At 42.3% G+C, this 22,084-nt stretch overlaps 3 protein-coding genes across 4 annotated transcripts in view; 1 reads left to right on the top strand and 2 right to left on the bottom strand.

Moving 5' to 3' along the window:
- Nucleotides 1–2,363, top strand: part of CACNA2D2 (calcium voltage-gated channel auxiliary subunit alpha2delta 2) — a 138,543-nt gene extending 136,180 nt beyond the window's left edge. For both annotated transcript variants that reach the window (XM_075183841.1, XM_075183840.1), the window contains one exon: nucleotides 13–2,363. In XM_075183841.1, coding sequence (XP_075039942.1) covers nucleotides 13–141 — 129 coding nt within the window. In that variant the 3' untranslated portion in view covers nucleotides 142–2,363. The remainder of the gene's footprint in view (nucleotides 1–12) is intronic.
- Nucleotides 2,364–3,817: 1,454 nt separating this feature from the next.
- Nucleotides 3,818–7,541, bottom strand: LOC142100287 (caveolin-3-like). The gene is made up of 2 exons (XM_075184215.1): nucleotides 7,461–7,541; nucleotides 3,818–4,156 (listed from the first exon to the last, which is right to left on the bottom strand). Exons 1-2 carry the CDS (start codon nucleotides 7,539–7,541, stop codon nucleotides 3,818–3,820), a joined length of 420 nt encoding a protein of 139 aa, XP_075040316.1.
- A 2,559-nt stretch (nucleotides 7,542–10,100) lies between these two features.
- LOC142100216 (caveolin-3-like) lies at nucleotides 10,101–11,993 on the bottom strand. Its single transcript, XM_075184145.1, has 2 exons — nucleotides 11,768–11,993; nucleotides 10,101–10,576 (listed from the first exon to the last, which is right to left on the bottom strand). Exons 1-2 carry the CDS (start codon nucleotides 11,852–11,854, stop codon nucleotides 10,238–10,240), a joined length of 426 nt encoding a protein of 141 aa, XP_075040246.1. The 5' UTR covers nucleotides 11,855–11,993; the 3' UTR covers nucleotides 10,101–10,237.
- Nucleotides 11,994–22,084: the final 10,091 nt, after the last annotated feature.

The following is a 22,084-nucleotide window of genomic DNA, read 5'->3' as shown; positions in this document are numbered from 1 at the left end:
CATCTCTTGTAGGAGGACACGTCGGACTGCGGAAGGGGCTCTATGTTCAGGCCGTCTTGGATCTTGCTGCTGTTTCTTCAGTTGTTGCTGTTGTGTGTTGTTCCGAGCTGCTCGTCACCCACCACCAGTAGGGATCTCTAGACCTGCCCGGCTTCCTTCTTCCTTCCTGCGGCCACTTCTTGTTGAGTGACGTGGTTACCCTGACAAACAGGCGAGTTACCACGACAACCACCACCTAAATTGAACGATTTTACCGTGACAACAGGAAGACATTTCAGGGTCATCGGAATATTACGGCGGCAGTCAGGAGAAACACATCACGGCTGGCAGCAGCACTTATCTTGTCGACAAGAAGAACTTTGTGGTTCTGAGGATTCCATGTTTCCTGTCTCCATGGTTTCGGTTTGTTGCCCCGAGGTTTCCCATTTCCATTATCTACGATGGGGTCTCGGAGTCACTGTGATGTTTTGCTCTCTGACTTCCTCGTCCATTTTTCTTCTACAGCTCCTGTAATGAGTCAGGGGGCCGAGGTAACACAGTGATGAAGTCATATTCATCCATCATCACAATCATCATCATGACTCTTCATGTCATTGTCACACCCAAAGGAGTTGGAGTTACCCTTGTTCTGAAATGTGGTCTGGGACGATGTCACGGGGGTGGGAGGGGGGGGACTCCCGGGTAGTGCTTTATACATCACATAGAGCCCAGTTCCCTGTGCCACAATCCAGTTCTGAGGGTCCAACACGACAGAACTACATTTCCCAGAATCCTTTGGGTTCTAGAGACTGTAGTTCAGCAGAATCTTCAGTGCCAAAGGCAGCTTATTCCCCCTTTCTTGGTGCTCCTATTTTAGTCTTTCCCTGTGTTAGAGATGCCAAGTATGACACTCGCAGCTCCCGACCGTACAGTATTGTACCAAAGAAACAGTGTCCCAAACACTGCCCATGACACTGGCACCGAGAAATGCCCCGTTGTCCACCAGCACCAAGGATACAATCGGAGATGCCTACTTATTGCCCATGTAAAACTGTGACTTTTGCAGAACAGCAGCACAATCTGCAGGACGGTCTTCAGCCAATCGGTCATAGTATTGATATGTCCGTGTGGAGACACAATCCTCCGGACGGGATACTCGGTATTAGAGTATTCTGTGTAGTCCTGAGCACAAACATGTCACAAGCACAGGGGAATTGTGGGCTCAGTCACACCGTCAGCACAAATATAAATACAGGATAACCCTCCAATCAGCACAATACAGGAGACGGGATATTCACTGAGCTGGCGCTGTTTCCGCTGAACAGATAACGTCTGCTGTAGTGTTATCATCAGAAAGCAGAATCTCATCACAAGTTGCCAAAACTCGAACCTCTAATTAAAGTCATGTCTGTACCCAAATACTGACAGTTACCTCCTCCATTCACCCAATCCACTTCCCTCTAATACTCCGTTCCTCTATTACCCTATAACCCTGCGCAGTTCACAGCGTTGCCGCTCGCTCTTATAACCCTCCTCGTCCTTGTCTTGATGCCCACTTTTCCCTCCAGATCTCCTATAACTGCTTATAACTTACTCCCTATAACTTTGCTCTAATTAATACAATTATTTTCTGCTGGTTCGGGATTGTAACATAACCCGATTTGGGGGAGGGGGGGGGTGGCTCACCCCCTTTGTTATTTGTCTTCTAATCATCCTTCTACCCTCCTCCGGATCCGCTCCATGGTGCACATTCATCCTCAAGGACTTTCCCAAGGTCGCTTCCTATGTCTCATTCATCCTACCATCCGGTATACCGTCTCCCCCCGCTCTGAACAGAAGAGGGCGCCATTCATTTTACATGAACCTAACCCTGACGAGAGATGCCTCATTGCCGACCTTAGCTGGAGTCTGGGGAGGGGGGGTACAGTTGGACATAGGAATCACTAGGTAACCCCATAATGGTCATTTTTGCTTGTAGCTTTTGCGTGTGTGTTTGGGCTGTGTTTCGGGAACGTGACTGTGCTAAGGAGGGGTTGTGTATGCGCCAGGCATCTGTCCGCTCTCGTTTTAGTCAGATCCTCCATTCCAAATGAGAAATAAACAAAATATAAATACGTATAAATATATATAAATATTATATATATATATATATTTCTTGGAAGCTCGAGGGTCATCGCTGCTGAAATCTCTCTCCATCGGTTAGTGGCTTTTTTCCGTTAACTGGAGCAAAGTTTTATTTATTTACTTATTTATTTGTACAGAAAAGTTCAACAAGTGACAGAGAGTTTGTAAGATATTGTGCGTGTGTGATTTACTTGTAAAATATTTTCAAATGGTTTATTACAAAGAATCAGTTAATAAATAATGTGCATATTTTCACTTCATCTTGGTTTCCTGATTTAGTCGCTGACTACTTTGTGGATGGAATGGAGCGTTGTGTTTGTACTACACTGCGGTCATTGTGTGCCTCTGTCTGTCCGCTGGTATGTTGTATAGGGCGGTAACCATTATCCTCCCTGTTCTCTGTGCTTTAGATAAAGCTTGTAATTCAGACAGCCAAACTCCGTGTTATAGCCAGAGTGTCCTTATACAGAGGGTGACATAATATTGTACTTAACATATTAATATAATGTGTTTTAATGCACTTTTGTGAACACATCTAGGTATAACAAGTAGCTATAAAGGTTGAAAAGAAAGGTCCAATTGATATATAAAACAGCAAATTAAGGGTAAAAACTTGGGATCGCTTAGTAAACCCTCTTTCTTTAAACGTAATATTATAATGACTTTGCGTTTCCCCGTTTCTGAACACACACAGATCATACAAGAGACTTTGTCTGGCACCAATACCTTTTTAATTCACTTGCAAAAATATACAGAACATGTGATTGTCCCCCCTGGCAGCCTGGGGGTGCTGGTTCAGATCGTTAAAGCTGACCTGTCGCCTACAATGGAAGCTGCCATTTTGTGGACTGAGAAAATAGCGGATCGACTCATAACCATAATGTCTTGGAGATGAGAGCAGGTCCTAGAGAATTGATAGGCTGTAGTCTCGGTATATTGGATCAGCCCACAGAACGTCTGCCAGCGCTCCGTGTATCGGTGTAAGTGACGGATACACTAGAATAACATAAGTAATAGATATGATTTCCCGCATACAAAAAAATCTTTACAATTAATGTATATTTCCAAGACATGATTTAATATGATAGTATGATATTATGAGGTGCTACTTCCAGTAGTAATGTATTGTATATAATAGAAGATAAAGGAAAGTACTACTTATATGGAAGGCACACTCATGGAGAAAATCCTCTGATATTGAAGGGACACTTCATTGTGGATAATAAACGTGGATAGAAATGAGCAAATAAATTGACACTACACTATAAAACTACTATTTATTAGTCATACAAATAAAACTGAATGGTTAAAAAGCGAAATATAAAAATTTCGGAGTCTTGGTCGGTTACGTATATTCAGAAGATCAATACACTTTATTTAGTTCCGTAGATATATACCAGGAGTCTCTATCTATGGTAGTTATATTGTACAGATGTCTTATGATGGGGTCTTGAGAATACCAACAATTCATGAATTGTGATCATATAAGGTAAGTGTATTGTGTTTTCATCATATGAAGATCATACAGTCATGTGTGGTTTACACAAATGAGGTTTAAGGTAAGTGTCACTCTGGTAAGTATGTTACTATAATATGTAACACTAGATAGATACACTAGAATGTCAGAGTTCAGCAGGAGTGTTTAGAGTTGTGCAGAAGTTACACTATCACGTTCTGAGTTCCGTGAGAGTCAGTGGTCGAGTATTAGCCAGCCTCATCCGTTTTTATTCTGTACACGGATGAGGCTGAAGCACAGGCCGCAGGCTTCGTAACACGGATCACACAGACAATGGACGCAGGAACTCCAAAATAACTTCATACAGGACACATTCATCTTCCACATGTGGACACAGGGACCGATACACCAGACGTGGCAGCACTGTATACAGGCAAAGTCCAGGGCCCAGCAGAAAGCCAGAGGACAACCACACAGCACGGACAGGACGATGTAGCAGCAGTTCTTCACTCCGCTGAAGGTCTTGTAGGACATCCCCCAAACCCCCGGGATGCTGTGGGACCCCTCAGGCTCTCCGAAAGCATCTTCAAAGAGGACCTGGAGGGGAAGAAGACACAAGATGATTGTCAAGGAGGCTGATTTAGAAGAATCCCTAAGTGATGGGTATTAGTTACATCCTCAATGCCAAACTCATCCTCTTGTGATATAAATGCTCATAACACTAACCCCTTGTTATACAATGTATCAGAACAATGTCGGAATATCAGAGATTAAAAGATGATCACTATAAGAGGAGACTTAACTGGGAGGTTTCCTTAATAAACAGTAGAGTGACATTAATCCATAATTAGAACATGGGACAGTATTTCTATATAAAGGCTCGTACAGATGGGCTTTATAAAACAATCCTGGCTTATAACAGCGTCAGAAGCGCGTTATCAGCCTCTCTACGCCATAACCTTCTATGTACTCTGACATAGACGACTGCATTGGTGCAAACATTAATTCAGTGTTACATTATATCTTAAATGATCAGCTTTAAAGGCATGAACAAGGCTTTAGGAACTCTGCAAAATACAATTAATCTTTCATTTAAAAGTAACAAAACACAGGAGCGATTGCACAATATTGAATTAATTGCCCTTTAAACACATGAAGATATCACATTGCAAAACGCTGGTGTTAATTAAACTGTTAATATTGTGCCAATTAGGCTTGTAGCACAATCTCATTATTTCTTATATTGCTGACATAATTGGTAATTTCACAGGGAATGTCATGTTCAAGTGTCATAAAACTGTTTGTTATTCCTGTGTATTATGATGTACAATAATACATTCTTACTGATGGAAGGGGCCTGGCATCCTGTTGTGGAGGTAATTTATGTAAGTGATGCAGAAGGGCATAATTGTATGGTATCCAATAGCAACCTTCTGTGTTCATCAGCCATATCCCTACATCATTAGACTTTATTTAAATTTCCCTTGGGTATGACACGGGCTAGATTTACTAATCTGCGGGTTTGAAAAAGTGGAGATGTTGCCTATAGCAACCAATCAGAATATAGCTGTTATTTTGTAGGAAGTACTAAATAACTAGAATCTGATTGGTTGCTATAGGCAACATCTCCACTTTTTCAAACCCACAATTTAGTAAATATACCCCTTAGATGCTCTCTGTATACAGTTGTATCCTTTGCAGAGAGGAGAGCAAAGCTCTCATATGCATGGGAAACAAAAACAAACGTCTCCCTGGTGATATAAAGACTTTGGTAAAAAATTCAGAAGAAAGAAAGATTTGGTAAAATTCAGAGCAAACAAATATTGGGCTTGGATCAGTCTGACACAAGTTAAATTAATGAAAAGAATTATCCGTAAGACATGAAATACACTTGCTCCATCCCTGCAGATAATTCTATGCAGAGATGAACTGTAATGCAGCGTCTTGTGGATATTTTATATATGACCTGGAATTCATACGTGGTTTTTTTTAAGTTTAAAATTGCCTATCCTGCCTTTACGTGTGCAAAGTCTTACTGCAGTGTGTGTGAGCCTGAATCTAGCTGTCATATAGTGTGATCTTTGGTGTTATTGGGCCTGATTCATTAAGGAACTTAGGCAAAAATTTAGTAAATTTTGTTACTTAAGTTTTCTGGACAAAACCATGTTACAATGCAAGGGGTGCAAATTAGTTTATTATTTTGCACATAAGTTAAATACTGACTGTTTTTCATATAACACACAAATACTTGATAGCTTATTTGTACACTGACATTTAGGGGGCTATTCAATTGTTCGTCCGGACCTCTGGAAAACTTGCGCTCTAAAACTATTACCATTAATACAGTAATTACTCGCTGAATTTCAGCTCGCAGCTCCCTGAGCGAGTAAATTACCGTATGAACGGTTTTTAAGCGCAATTTTACCGTATGAACGGTAATAGTTTTAGAGCACGAGTTTTTTGGCTGTCAAGCTGAACAATTGAATACCCCCCCTTAAAGTTGATATTTGTGTGCTATATGAAAAACAGACAGTATTTAACTTTTATGCAAAATGATAAAATAATTTGCACCCTTTGCATTGTAACATGGTTTTGTCCAGAAAACTTAAGTAAGAAAACTTACTCATATTCTTGCCTAACTTCCTTAATGAATCAGGCCCATGATGCTGACTTTAAGGTGAAACTCCCATCATCCTCGGCAAGATTCCGCCCCACTGAAAATGGTTATGGATATAATATGGGTATAATATGATGGTGGCATGCGCCAGAGATAACACGGACTCCCCAGTTAGCCCTTCTCCTTCCATATTGGCTGACTGGGAATTTGTGTCGATTCATAGAGTGTATTTGTGGTTCATTTATTCAGTGTAATGTCATCCTGTGTGTACGTTTGTGCTGCTGTTTTGGGGTAGATGTAGCTGTGAATAGTGATCTGTGTGTCATGATAACTTGTGCAAAGCTACATGTATGTAATCTACATGTATGTGTTCAAGTGAAACTCTGTCTGTGCATCACTCGCCTTAAGTTTCTCTTATTGGCCATTTTAAATTTGGGGGGTATATCCCCACTGGACTGAGTAACAAGTTGATCGTTATCTATGTAGGTCAGTTATCCTTACCTGATTCTCAGTTACACAAACACCTTACACTATAGAGAATGTGCAGAACAATTACAGAAATTTAAATTTTTGCAACATAAAACCATTATCTGCAGAGAGAGCTGTCAGTCCCCATCTGCAGAGAGAGAGCTGTCAGTCCCCATCTGCAGAGAGAGAGCTGTCAGTCCCCATCTGCAGAGAGAGAGCTGTCAGTCCCCATCTGCAGAGAGAGAGCTGTCAGTCCCCATCTGCAGAGAGAGCTGTCAGTCCCCATCTGCAGAGAGAACTGTTAGTCCCCATTGTTATGGTCACTCTATAAGAGGCAGAGGGTAGATATGGCCTTAAACTAAGTTGATAATAATGCCATGATTACAATAACACCAAATTCTAATAAATTAATACTGTTGTGTAAATGTGTTGATTATATCAATGGTCTATGAAGAAGTAACAAAATATACATTTATTCTAAAATGTAAATTTAAATGTGAATCAATTAAAAATATTTGGTGTAAAAAAAAAAATTAAGGCTGAAATTCATTCACTCGATTTCGTTATTTGACTCATGTTCCTTAACTTTTTTTTTCACCTTTTGTGATGTAAATTTTTTAGTTTGTCATTATTGTTTGTGTTATTTTTAAATCACCCTCAGACTTTACTCATGAATGTACTATTTGTGTGTGTAAGTTTAGAAATTAAGCTTTTGCAGAATCCGGTAGATGAACTGTTCTCTGTAATGGTTCGGTGATCTAACAATGTTACCCAGGGGTTTCTGCCCCCTCTCCCCGCTCCTACAACAATACTCACCTTAACTTGCTCATTCAGATTATTGGGGTCCCGGTTGTCCATGTCCAGAGCCATAGGCTCACTATAGACAGGGTCATCCATGTGGAGGTTTAGTGATCTGTGTCCTGTCTCTTGTCCTACTTATACCTGGCGGTTTCCACGGCACATTTCCTGCTGCTGTGTTTTACCTTCCACAATGACAGCAACCTGACTCCTGTGTTATGGAAACCATTGTCAGATGGGGCCCCTGTACATGTAGCCCCGGGGGCCCAGGTCTGTTAAAGAGAGGAAGAAATGCCTGCACTGAACAATGGGAGAGGTGAGTACAGTCGCATCATAAACAGTTCATGTCGTTACCCAACAACAGCGAACCCACAGGATGAAATCACAGGACCGCGAAATAAAACAATACAACATGTCTATTACTGAGGGGGGAAACAGTAACAAGGAAGATATTTCCTAGGACTCTCTTCTCACGTTGGACTTGTCTTATCTCCATCAGAGGTTGAGGCGTCTTCATTGCGTTCAGTGAATAATGTTTCATTATAAATTTCTGCAGGAAATGACCTCAATCTATTTCTCATTTCATAAGTTGATGTTTGTACAAATCTGGTGCTAGAACATAAAGATATATTTGACTTTATGATTGGATGTCTTTATAATGAATATGTTTTCACATGGTAGCACTTTGCATCCTCTTAGTGTACAGATATCAGGAATTAGTAGCCCTGATTTGTTATGTAACACGGTATTGTCCGGTGTACAATGTATCATAGCTGGTGCTGGGGTAGAAACACTGATTCCAGAGCTCACTAATCCCTCTCTCCAGTGTTACTATGTTACTGTATTAATACTAGTGCAGACAAAGGTCACAGTCTATCCTATACATATATGGAAGACTTTAATTGCTGCCTGTCAGCCCTACTTATTTAATCCATGTATCCCTACTCTTTAATAACCCCAAATACATCAGCACCATCTTATCCCATCAATATTAAAAATCCAGTATTGTATAAATTGGCCAAATATTATCCTTTCAAAATGCCATTTGTAATATCTCTAATTGTGCTTTAATTTATATTTAATACATCTCTAGTCCTGTTACATTACAGGGGATTCTTCTTTGTTCCCAATCGTGTCTGATATCTAACAAAGGTATAATCTCCGGGCAGCCTGTATCACTGCCTTGGGGTTATATAATTCCTGAACATATTTCAGTACAGTTTATGTGGATTATTTATGTACTATTTATTCCATGTATTATTGGGAGTTGTGTTTTGTATGGGGAAGGGCTGCTAGTCCTCTGCCTAACCCCGACGCTGGGGGCCTGGGCACTGATTTTGGGGGTGCCATCCCCTAGGGGGGTTGGTTTCATCACACCTATAGAGACCCCCCATCGTGCCCAATTATTGTGGATATTCTTACATTCAGTAGCCCAACCAGGAGCTTATACTCCCACCGGCCTCGCTCTCAGGATCCATAAAAAAGCATAAGTTAAGAAAAACAAGGAACAAAGAAATCCAGACTCATTATAGTGCTGTAAAAGAATGGCAAACATAAAATGGACGCAATCCAAGATCTTACATGGAGAGGAACTGAAATTTTATTTACTGGAGAACACAGTTTTGGTAATGGAGAATTAGGTGGCACAGGTGGGAGTAGGGTAGGTGTGAGGGTGTATCAGTGGAAGCAGAAGAGGTGTGAGGGTGTACCAGTGGGAGTAGTATAGGTGTGGGTAGGGTAGTTGTGAAGGTGTACCAGTGGGAGTAGTATAGGTGGGAGTAGGGCAGTTGCGAGAGTGTACCAGTGGAAGTAGGAGAGGTGTGAGGGTGTACCAGTGGAAGTAGGAGAGGTGTGAGGGTGTACCAGTGTGAGTAGTATAGGTGGGAGTAGGAGAGTTGTGAGGGCGTACCAGTGGGAGTAGGAGAGGTGTGAGGGTGTACCAGTGTGAGTAGTATAGGTGTGAGGGTGTACCAGTGGGAGCAGGGTAGGTGTGGGTGTACCAGTGGGAGTAAGGTAGATATGAGAGTTTACCAGTGGGAGTAATATAGTTGGGAGTATGGAAGGTGAGGGTGAGTCGTGTGGGTAGGTGTGAGGGTGTACCAGTGTGAGTAGTATAGGTGGGAGTAGGGTAGGTGTGAGGGTGTACCAGTGTGAGTAGTATAGGTGGGAGTATGGTAGATGTGAGGGTGTACCAGTGTGAGTAGTATAGGTGGGAGTATGGTAGGTGTGAGGGTGTACTAGTGTGAGTTGTATAGATGGGAGTAGGGTAGGTGTGACGATGTACCAGTGTGAGTAGTATATGTACAAGTAGGGTAGGTGTGAGGGTGTACCACTGTGGTTAGTGTAGGTGGGAATATGGTATGTGTGAGAGTGTACCAGTGGGGAGTAGGGTAGGTGTGAGGGTGTACCAGTGGGAGTAGGGTAGGTGGGAGTGTGTACCAGTGTGGGTAAAATAGATGGGAGTAAGGTAAGATATAATATACAGGTGGATTTTCAGAGAGTAGTCAGGAAGAGTCTATAAGTCGTTCTTGGAGAGTTTGACACATATAGAACAAAGAATATATATAATGCAGGAAAATGAGTCTGGCTTGGAAACTTTATTCATATACAAAACATTTACAGTATATATCAGTTACATATTGTCTGTCCCAGCTTATGACTAGTAGGTACCATCTCAGTGCACAGTGGTGACCTTGTGCCGAGAGCCGTGGATGGGAGCTGATATATAGAACATCTCAGGAGTCAGTGACTATCATGGTCCAGCTGGTAATTTGGGGATCTGGACACAGGTTGTATTATCCGTTTTTATTCTGTACACGGATGAGGCTGAAGCACAGGCCGCAGGCTTCATAACACGGATCACACAGACAATGGACGCAGGTGCTCCAGAACATCTTCATGCAGGACACATTCATCTTCCACATGTGGACACAGGGTCCGATACACCAGACGTGGCAGCACTGTACACAGGCAAAGTCCAGGGCCCAACAGAAAGCCAGAGGACAACCACACAGCACGGACAGGACGATGTAGCAGCAATTCTTCACTCCACTGAAGGTCTTGTAGGACATCCCCCAAACCCCCGGGATGCTGTGGGACCCCTCAGGCTCTCCGAAGGCATCTTCAAAGAGGACCTGGAGGGAAAGAAGACAGAAGATGTAACAGACATCTACACAAACTGGATTTAAGTAGAATAACGTTGCTATCTTGCAACATTTTGGTGTATGTATATATATATATATATATATATATATATATATATATATATATATATATATATATATACACTCTACATTTAGCCTAAAATAATGTATCCAATTTCTTAAGCAGCACTGCCTCTATAATCAATGTTCACACCAATAATCTACATATATAGGTGTGGATTTCAAGTAATTAAGTAATTTTATACTGAACTTTTGGGTCTGATCTGACAAAAACAGACAGTATTAGTTTATGCAGAAAATTCAATCTGGATTTTGTAAGAATTCTGTCATGGTGCAATTCCTAAATAATTGTTTTGCTCAACTTCTTCATTACCCATTTTCCCAATTTCAAGTGTTAGAGGTTGATGTAACATATGTCAGATTCCTCTACACGGTAGTATCTAACCACCAAGAAATCCCATGTGATTCTCCCACTGCTCTGATCTCAATACTGATGTCTGATCGAGGATGGAGCACAAGGACATTAGTTGGGTGCTGGGGGCTCTGACATGTTATGTGGGGGATATTAAATAAAAGTTTTTATCAATAACTGAACATTGATTTAATGACGTAACTCCTGGGAACAGCTATTTAGTGAATGTTTGTACATTTCCCCCAAGTTTGTGCACAAAACTAACAGTGATCAACTGAACGTTTATACTAATTGTATTCGCTCTGAGAGAGTTCGCTGAGCTAAACCCACACAGCTGCTGCAGAACCTCTTCAGGAGCAGAGCTGTCAGTCATCTCATTCTACCAAACAGAAGAGTGATTGGCAGCTTTGCTTGAGGAAATATTTTGGGACATTTATCAAAGAGAAGTGAATTAATCTGGACAAATAAGAGGTTATCTGAGAATTGTTACTGTTGCAGATTTCTTAAAGAAACTTCACTTTGGATAAATGTACATAAACCCAATATATGTCTTACTGCGTAACCAATCAAAATTCTTATTTATACAGCACCACCAAATTGTACAAAGAATATTTAATCATTCGCTGTCCCATTTCAGCTTACAGTCTATATCCCCTTCCAGACACACGGGTCCATCCTTGTCAGCAGCCAATTAACCCATCATATTTTTGGACTTTGGAAGGAACATACAAACATTAAATTAGACTCACCCGGACATGCTCATTCATGTTGTTAGGGTCACGGTTCTCCATGTCCAGGGGCATGGGCTCGCTGGGGATGGATTTGGGGTCAGCCATATTGAACTGATTGATGCTCTTTGGTCAGCTCAGTCTCTGAGTCCACATTCCTCCCTCTGCCTTATATTACGCTGCTACAACGAGGTTTCCATGGAAGAGAGCATCAAACAGCTTCGTCCACCACCCATAGTAACTGCTCCTTACCTGGGACAGCCTGAAGTTATTATGGATACTATTGTCAGGGGAGCCGGTGGTAGAGGTCAGAGATCAGTGTCAGAAGGTTCAAAGCCACAAGCAGAGTAACACAGAGTAATACTGGGATGATACTACAGATACTGGATAAAGGGTATTTACACCCAACATTTATATTTTACTCTTTAGTGTGAAATCAATCAGAGGAGGTTTAATAAATCAGTTCTTTCTCCACTTATCTGAAGAGAGCGGAGGAGATTGTCATGTACAGAGAAGAGGAAGCGATTTAATACTTCAGCATTGTTATTAATAGCTTAGGAAGACCGTATATAAAGCGTTGTCAGAGTGAGCAGCATCTGACGGGAGGAGAAATAACAGGAGGCACTTTCTAAACAGGAGAAATTACATATTAGAGGTAGGCAGCCTGTGGCTCGTCAGCGGTCAGGTAACTACAAGTCTCAGCAAGCCTTGCCCACTAGAGGCGCTGTGGCTACTTCCAGTCATGATAACATTGGTCCATTGTCTAAAACAAGGGATAGGCCACCTATGGCTTTCCAGCAGCTGTAGAACTACAAGTCCCAGCATGCCCTCACTCATTGACATGAAGTTACGGAAATGTTGGAGAGTCATGTGTTGCCTAATCTTGTCCAAGATGAACAACCCCATAGAGGTGTGAGAAAAGTGCGCTATGTTTTATGTAACAATAAGGGCCCCGATTCATCACGGCAGGGATCTGACGATTTTCTGCATATCGCACTCAAAATCACTCAGCGCCCACCCAAAACCAGGAGATACGTCCATCAACGCAGCCCTGTCCGCTCCGCCTTTGTACGCAATGGACACTAATTACAGCCTACGATTTCTGGGAGGGAACGAGGACACGAAGGACCGTTCGCCTGTAGTCATTGTACAGGGAGAGCCAAGTCCAGCACATGCAGCCACCTCCACGCCAAGATCCGGGTGTCACAAAGTTACTTGTTTTCCTGCCGTATCTCTTGCTCCAGCTACAGGTCGGATGTAAGTGCTGATTACTAGAGATGACGGCTGTGTGTACAGCTAGAACATGTGTGTGTGCGATCAGGCAACTATCAAAATGCATTTTATTTTCAGTAGACATTAAGGGACATATTCAATTGGCCGTGTTACTGTCAAAAGTAACGTGGCTTGCACACTATTACCGTTCTTAAGGTAATAGTGCGCGTAATTAACGTTATTACGCTACCTTTAACGCCGGCTTTCTGCTCAGGGAGCTGCGAGCTGAAATCCGGGTTAGAATTACCGTAATAACAGTAACAGTGCGCAAGCCGCGTTACTTTTGACAGTAACGCGGCCAATTGAATTTGCCCTTAATTCTCTATTTTTCTGTGCATCCTTTTGTGAATCTATATTTCACATCAGTATTGGACGTATCCTGCAGTGTCTGGTGTAGTACAGCAGAGCGGACCTAGACCCGCATTCATCACCACCCGTAGCTTCACATCCGCTCCTTGTTGAATTCAGGCGTACGCACAGGCGACTTACCTGTTCAGTATGCTGCATTGATGAGTCGTGTTCCTGCAATTTGTGTAGAATTAGAGCATATTTAAATCAGTTTCCAACATTTTAAAATACATTTTGGGAACATTTTCGTGGTGATCCGCTGCATCTAACATATAATGTGTGATTCAGTCCTGGTAGAAATAGAGGATTGCAACGTGATCTACTGATTGAATACAGTCGATAACAGTAGATTATCAATCTACTGATTGATAATAACAGTTCCATTTAGTACAAAATAACAGATTGTATTGTGCGTTGGTCAGTACAACAAGGACATTTCTAGGGACTAATCTATAAGACAGGTATCAGGGACTGGGGGGCACAAGTGCTGAGACCTTGGACACCACAGCCCGCAACAAGCTCTAGTGGAAACGTGTGTGAGACATACACTATATGGATATATATATTCAATCAGACCCGTTGCCAGAGGTGTATAACATCAAGCCCCTAGCCATGCAGTCTCCATTTGCAAACATTTGTGATACAAAATGGGTCGTTCTGAATAGCTCAGTGACTTCAAACGTGGTACAGGGAAAGGATGCCACCTTTGTAAGACGGTTCGTGAAATTTCATCCCTGCTGGATATTCCACAGTCAACTGTAAGTGATATCATTAGAAAGTGGAAGCGTTTGGGAACAACAGCAACTCAGCCACGAAGCGGAAGACCACGTAAAATCACAGAATGGGGTCAACGACTGCTAAGGCGCGAGGTCCGTAAAAGTCACCAACGCTCTGATAATGAGCCCCAGGTAGGGAGAGACTGAGGGAACTGCTGAGCAGCTGACGGTACCACTCCGGATTATCAGCAACTGGCTAGTTCTCTGGAAGACCTGAAATGAGCCTGATAAATGGAGCCCGCCCTTCTTTCTCCATTCATAACCCCAAGGACCCTTATACCAACTTTTCTAGAGCGCAAAACACTCTTTGGGAAGCTCTTTCCCAAATATAATTTCCATGGGGTTTTAGAACACATATTACAGAAATTCAGGACATATATACCTGTCATTTATCACGTTCCCAGTGTTTCTACATAATAACGATAGTAAATATATCATGTAATACATAATAATAATGTAATACACAAACATAGTGATAATATTACAATGTAAACTCCGTGTGTGACATAAGGTCTCCTGTAATATTAGGGCGTGCGTTGCTGGCTGAGTGCCTGGTTACATGTGTTAGTACAAACAGGGTCACACACAACATCAATCATCGCACACATAGATACGTCCTGTAAATAGTCACATATACAAAACATACACAAACAGAAACACGTCACATTCCAATCATTTCACACCAGAAACATACAAGGAATAAATGACAAATCTGTTATCTCAGAAGGTAAAACTTATACCAGCCCTCACTGTCACTTCCTCTATGCTGGAACTTGTAGTTCCACAATAGCCGTAGCTGTCCACGTAGCTAATGTCAGGTCTTATGTCTGATCATGGCTGTACTTATATTATATATCTTATATATTATCCCCGTTCTTACACCTGTTCCTCAGAGCATTTCTCTGCTTTCTGTAGGTGTCCTTTATTGTGATCATATCATGACAGCGAGATCTGTCTGTGAGCAACACGGGGGAAACTAGACCTGGACAGCTCGGATCAGGGGGGGGGGGCCCTCACGGGGGAATGGGGGCCCCCTTAGCCCAATGATTTTGCCCAACTTCAGCCTGGGGGGTGAGACTCAGCTCAGCAGCCTATTAGGATCATTGTACAGGAAAATAAAAGCAGGTGGCCCAGTTATCCAGCCCAAGGTGGCCCATATGGGACCGGCCCTCCCCTGGTCAGCGTCACCGGACAACACTAACATCAACTGGAGACAGAATCACAACGCGGCACCTTCAGGCGGCCTCATTATCAGCACAAAAATGTCAATGTTAGTGGAAGGACGGAACGGTTCTCAGAGGTCACACAGCTATACTGATAATAACTAAGCCCTGAGCCTGCAGGTGCCTATATTGTAATACTCAGATCCCCTCACTCACCCCCAGCCCAATAAATAAACACTAACACATTGAATAACACTATAGCTTGAGGCTACAGGGCCTCAGATTGTAGATATAAGGTCCATTCACCTATATATAAGGAAAATGGACCATAGTGGACGGAAGGTGGATGCATGTAATGTAACCAGACGACAAGAGAGACCAGACCAGAGGGGCGAACAGAACACAACGAGATATTGTCCTGATAATCTGGGTAATTCTTTACATAAAGAGTAGTTGATACTTTGATCCAACTAACAGAGGATATAAAGCCCATAGTTAAACACTAAAGTCATTTATACTTGGGATAAAAGAAGACCAGTCTAATGAAACAATAGCAGGATATTCTAAATTCACAAAGTAACTGTGCTGGTCATGATAAGCTTCATGGATTGAAACCTGTGTAGGATTCAGTAGGTGAAGATGATTGCTCGGTAACAATGCTATTTTCACTTTGTGCAAATTAAATACGTACATTTCATTATTTTATTGTGTACACACAGATGGAGATGTGTAAACAAATTAAAATCTGATTTACATCTAGCAATGGAATTGTCCTAGACCGGTAATCATCTCTGCCGCTTCGCCATCCAATTTATGTATAGCTGCCGTAATGATACCGGTTACTATAGTAACCGATCGCTGCTCTGACAATGGAAGTGATGACTTCCCCTCTTCATTAGAAAAATGAAAACAAAAATTATTTTGCCCAAAAAGTAGTCTGAGGCGGAGCTGAAGTTACAATGTGTCACAATAGCTGAAGTTACAATGTGTCACAATAGTGACACATTGTAATCATCATTATCTGATGACCCGGGGAGCAGGTTATGTCACCAATATTCTCTCTAAAATGTAATATGTGTGAAAGAAATTCAGTAGAGTAATATGCTGGCATTGATTAGTTGTGGATGAAGTTCCCCAAAATGTTAAGTGGGCGTGGTTATGCCAATATGGGCGTGGCTTTATTATGTTCCTGCTTTTTATTGTAAAATTCTGTCAAAGGACACATACATGAACAGGAGTCATAACATAGAATATCATAACTGAGGCCTTGTGAAGATGATTTTCAGTGTATGTGTGACCAATTTTGCCACCCTTATCATCATCATTTATTTATATAGCGCCACTAATTCCGCAGCGCTGTACAGAGAACTCACTCACATCAGTCCCTGCCCCATTGGGGCTTACAGTCTAAATTCCCTAACACACACAGAGAGAGGGGAGTAGGGTCAATTTGATAGCAGCCAATTAACCTACCAGTATGTTTTTGGAGTGTGGGAGGAAACCGGAGCACCCGGAGGAAACCCACACAAACACGGGGAGAACATACAAACTCCACACAGATAAGGCCATGATCAGGAATTGAACTCATGACCCCAGTGCTGTGAGGCAGAAGTGCTAACCACTAAGCCACCGTGCTGCCCCACAAACCTTCCCCAAGATTACTTTTTGGGTGAATTGTGGAACATAAGGGTTAGTTTAGGGTGGGTTGATGGAGCATTGCCCTCAAACCATCTAACATACCCCCAATACCTAGACATTACCACAATAACTTGGGCATGGGCTATGGGTAATATAGGGACATATGAGAGAGGTCGAATGAAACCCACCCCATTATATATATATTTTAGGATATATTGTAACATAGTTTACAAATGATTTTGCAGTCAAGATTTTTTGAGCTGTCTTTTGGAGCTGATATTTACTGTCTCTGACAGTAGGGGGCGACAAAACACTATGAAATACACATTTCAAATCTGTGGGCACCTGCGATTCACAGTGTGTTTGTCTGAGCCTCAGTTAAGTCTCCTTGTACACCAGTCATGCACACAGGAACTCTGTATGGGGGATTACATAGAGGTGGGAGAGCCCCTGGGTCCACACTGACCCTGGTTAGAGCACATCACTGACATCCAAGCAGAGCCGGATCATCTGTTCTTTTATTGAAAAATGTCTACTTTATTGTCATAAAGAAAAAAACAGACATAAGACATCACATTCAAGTGTAATGTGTCACAGCGCAGCTGAAATACAATACACCATGAAACACAAACCTGTCACACTTTATAGTATAATATAAGACATATGTCATACCACATGACATCCTGCAGTCATGGCCAAAAGTTTTGAGAATTACACAAATATTGTTTTTCACACAGTTTGCTGCTTCCGTGTTTTTAGACCTTTTTATCAGATGTTGCTATTTTATACTGAAGTAACATTACAAGTATTTCATAAGTGTCAAAGGCTTTTATTGCCAATTACATTAAGTTTATACAAAGAGTCAATATTTGCAGTGTTGACCCTTCTTTTTGAAGACCTCTGCAATTCGCCCTGGCAGCTGTCAATCAACTTCTGGGCCACGTACTGGCTGATGGCCGCCCATTCTTGCCTAATCAGTGCTTGGAGTTGTCAGAATTTGTGGGTTTTTGTTTGTCCACCCACCTCTAGAGGATTGACCACAAGTTCTCAATGGGATTAAGGTTTGGGGAATTTCCTGGCCATGGAGCCAAAATGTTGATGTTTTGATTCCCGAGCCACTTAGTTATCACTTTTGCCTTATGGCAAAGTGCTCTATCATGCTGGTAAGACATTGTTCATCACCAAACTGTTCTTGGATGGTTGGGAGAAGTTGCTCTGTTGCTCTTGGAGGATGTTTTAGTACCATTCTTTATTCATGGCTGTGTTCTTAGGCAAAATTGTGAGTGAGACCACTCCCTTGGCTGAGAAGCCCCACACATGAATGGTCTCAGGATGCTTTACTGTTGGCATGACACAGGACTGATGGTAGCGCTCACTGTTCCTTCTCCAGACAAGCATTTTACCAGATGCCCCAAACAATCTGAAAGGGGATTCATCAGAGAAAATGACTTTACCCCAGTCCTCAGCAGTCCAATCCCTGTACGTTTTGCAGAATATCAGTCTGTCCCTAATGTTTTTCCTGGAGAGAAGTGGCTTCTTTGCTGGCCTTCTTGACACCAGGCCATCCTGCAAAAGTCTTCGCCTCACTGTGTGTGCAGATGCACTCACACCTGTCTGCTGCCATTCCTGAGCAAGCTCTGCACTGGTGGTGCCCCAATTCCGTAGCTGAATCTACTTTTGGAGATGGTCCTGGCACTTGCCGGACGTTCTTGGTGCCCTGATGCTTTCTTCACAACTATTGAACATCTCTCCTTGAAGTTTTAAATCAGGGGTGTCCAACCTTTTAGCTTCCCTGGGCCACATTGGAAGACGACAAGTTGGTTTGGGCCGCACATAAAATACACTAACACTAACGATAGCTGATCATCGAAAAAAACATAGAAAACATAGTTAACATATTAAACTTACTTGGAAATGAAGGGCCTGATTCATTAAGGATCTTAAATGAAGAGGTATCTTATTTCAGTCTCCTGGACAAAACCATGTTACAATGCAAAGGGTGCAAACTAATTTTATGTTTTGCACATTAGTTATTTGTGTGCTACATGAAAAAACAGTCAGTATTTAACTTATGTGCAAAACAGAAAACTAGTTTGCACCCCTTGCATTGTAACATGGTTTTGTCCAGGAGACTGAAATAAGATGCCTCTTCATTTAAGTTCCTTAATGAATCAGGCCCGAAGTTAGTAAGAGTTAGGAAACCTGTTGCAGAATCGTGATTAAAGCAGTGGTCCCATTACCAGCTACAATTTAACTTACCTGCATCTGCCCCTTAGTAGGGTTCGGGGAATTAATTGGCAAAAACTTTTTTCCTCTCTTTCTGCACCCATGAATCATTTTTTTTATTGACCAGTTTGAAATGGTCACCGATATAGGAGCATCAGGAGGACTAATAGAAAGCTACAGAGATATAAAGATAGGGTGGCGGGAAAAATGGCTCATGGAGCAGCCTCCGATGAGGGTAACAGTGGGTGATATTTTCACCCTACTCAGCACTGCACATTTAAAATGGTTTAAAATATTAAAAATACAATTATCTCTTAATATTTATATTAGATATATACAGAGAACACAGCTAGTTCATAATTGCATGGTGCAGAAAGTCCAAATTCAGAGTAACAACAATAAGATACTGGATAATCTTTCACTGCTGCTGATAGTTTGCGCGAGTGACTCCTCTGTGCTGCGCTACGCAATGGATGTCGGGTGTGATGACGTCACCCCCGACATTCACTGCGAGCGCCACACGGATGAGGAGACCAGGGAGGGACCTGGAGCGCCAGCTGATGTGACCGCAAGGTAAGTATTTTTTTTATTTTATTTTTGCAGGATTTTTTTTTTCAGCGCTGCCCCCTTGCCACAACCAAAACTCCTGCTGGGCCACATGCGGCCCGCAGGCCGCGGGTTGGACAACCCAGTTTTAAATGATCCAATAAATGGTTGATTTAGATGTAATCTTACAAGCAGCAATATTCTTGCCTGTGAAGCCCTTTTTGTGCAAAGCAATGATGACTGCATGTGTTTCCTTGCAGGTAAATATGTTTATCAGATGAAGAACAATGATTTCAAGCACCATCCTCCTTTTAAAGCTTCCAGTCTGTTATTCTAACTCAATCAGCTTGACAGAGTGACCTACAGCCTTGTCCTCGTCAACACTCTCACCTGTGTTAATGAGAGAATCACTGACCTGATGTCAGCTGGTCCTTTTGTGGCAGGGCTGAAATGCAGTGGAAATGTTGTTTTTGGGATAAAGTTCATTGTCATTGCAAACAGGGACTTTGAAATTAATTGCAATTCATCTGATCACTCTTCATGACATTCTGGAGTATATGCGAATTGCCATCATAAAAACTGAGGCAGCAGACTGTGTGAAAAATATTATTTGTGTCATTCTCAAGACTTTTGGCCATGCCTGTACACTATACATCAAGTACTGGATGCCCTTAAGACTCATTTATTTATTCAAGTCTATCAGTCCTCCTAACTCTCTTGTCCTGGCTCTCTCCCCTAGTTAGTACCACCCTTTTTTGTGTCTCCCCCTTCCCTTTAGGTTGTTAGCTCTCATTAGCAGGGCCCTCTTTCCTTGTGTGCTCCTTCTACTGTTCCTTCACCCTCTGTACCTCTTGGCCTGCTTCGCTAGCCCTGTTATACCTGTTTTATTAAGCTTCGGCTTTCTTCCTGCTGATTTTTACCATCCCTTTCACTATCCGTCAGATATAATATGATTTGCTTTACCCATGCACCTGTGTTTGTATATATTTGTGTATCATGTTGTGTCTTGGTTCTGTTTTCTGTATATGTAATGTACGGCGCGGCGGACCCTTTGTGGCGCCTTATAGGTCAAAGATAATAATAATGTGAGGGGGAGGTAGGCTCACCCATTAGGTAACATAAGTGGGATCTATGGGGCCCAGATATCCCCTACTCATTTGTATGTGTTTTTGACAGAGGTAGGAAAGAGATCCCTGACCAGTATGTTGTTTGGGTCAATAAGCTACTAAAGGAAATTACTATTCACTTGGGCAGACTATGAAAGTTATTTGTGGAGAAAGTGGCTTAGAAAGATAATGTGGGAATGAGGAAGAAATCCGTGTGTGATGTGTAGGGGGATAAATAAGATTGATCAGCTAATTGCAGATCCTCAGTATAAATACATTGTAGCTCTGTCACTATAGATACATTGTAGCTCTTTCACTATAGATACATTGTAGCTCGGTCCTCACTATAGATACATTGTAGCTCTGTCCTCACTATAGATACATTGTAGCTCTGTCCTCACTATAGATACATTGTAGCTCTGTCACTATGGATACATTGTAGCTCTGTCCTCGCTATAGATACATTGTAGCTCTGTCCTCGCTATAGATACATTGTAGCTCTGTCCTCGCTATAGATACATTGTAGCTCTGTCCTCACTATAGATACATTGTAGTTCTGCCACTATAGATACATTGTAGCTCTGTCCTCACTATAGATACATTGTAGTTCTGTCACTATAGATACATTGTAGCTCTGTCCTCACTATAGATACATTGTAGTTCTGTCACTATAGATACATTGTAGTTCTGTCACTATAGATACATTGTAGCTCTGTCACTATAGATACATTGTAGCTCTGTCCTCGCTATAGATACATTGTAGCTCTGTCACTATAGATACATTGTAGCTCTGTCACTATAGATACATTGTAGCTCTGTCCTCGCTATAGATACATTGTAGCTCTGTCACTATAGATACATTGTAGCTCTGTCACTATAGATACATTGTAGCTCTGTCACTATAGATACATTGTAGCTCTGTCACTATAGATACATTGTAGCTCTGTCCTCGCTATAGATACATTGTAGCTTCTCTATGCCAGAGCACAGTGGGCGGATCCCGGGTCGCGCATGCGCACTCTCTCCTCAACGGCAGCGGACTCCATCTCCCAGGGTGCAGCGCGGCGGGGCGCATGCGCAGTCGGTGTGTTTGCACTGCGCGGGTGGTGACGTTGTCGGGTGGAAGTGTCCGGCCTTTCCGGGAGACGCCGCCAGAGAGCCCGGACAACGGCTGACAGCCCCGGGGGAGGCCAGGTCACGGGGGTCAGTGGGGGAGCACAGACAGGACAGGACAGGAGAGGGGAGGGGGGCAGGTGCCATAGG

Source organism: Mixophyes fleayi, chromosome 8, assembly GCF_038048845.1.
Source record: "Mixophyes fleayi isolate aMixFle1 chromosome 8, aMixFle1.hap1, whole genome shotgun sequence".
Lineage (NCBI taxonomy): Eukaryota > Metazoa > Chordata > Amphibia > Anura > Limnodynastidae > Mixophyes > Mixophyes fleayi.
The sequence above is the reverse complement of the archived record's forward strand: the minus strand, read 5'-3'. Positions and strand labels throughout refer to the sequence as shown.

Excerpts from the sequence above, each read along its gene's own strand:
- LOC142100287 (XM_075184215.1), bottom strand. The coding sequence starts at position 7,541 with ATGGATGACCCTGTCTATAGTGAGCCTATGGCTCTGGACATGGACAAC. Across the intron at positions 4,157-7,460 it reads ATCTGAATGAGCAAGTTAAG|GTCCTCTTTGAAGATGCTTT; the intron begins GTGAGTATTGTT and ends CTTCCCCTCCAG.
- LOC142100216 (XM_075184145.1), bottom strand. The coding sequence starts at position 11,854 with ATGGCTGACCCCAAATCCATCCCCAGCGAGCCCATGCCCCTGGACATG. Across the intron at positions 10,577-11,767 it reads ACATGAATGAGCATGTCCGG|GTCCTCTTTGAAGATGCCTT; the intron begins GTGAGTCTAATT and ends CTTTCCCTCCAG.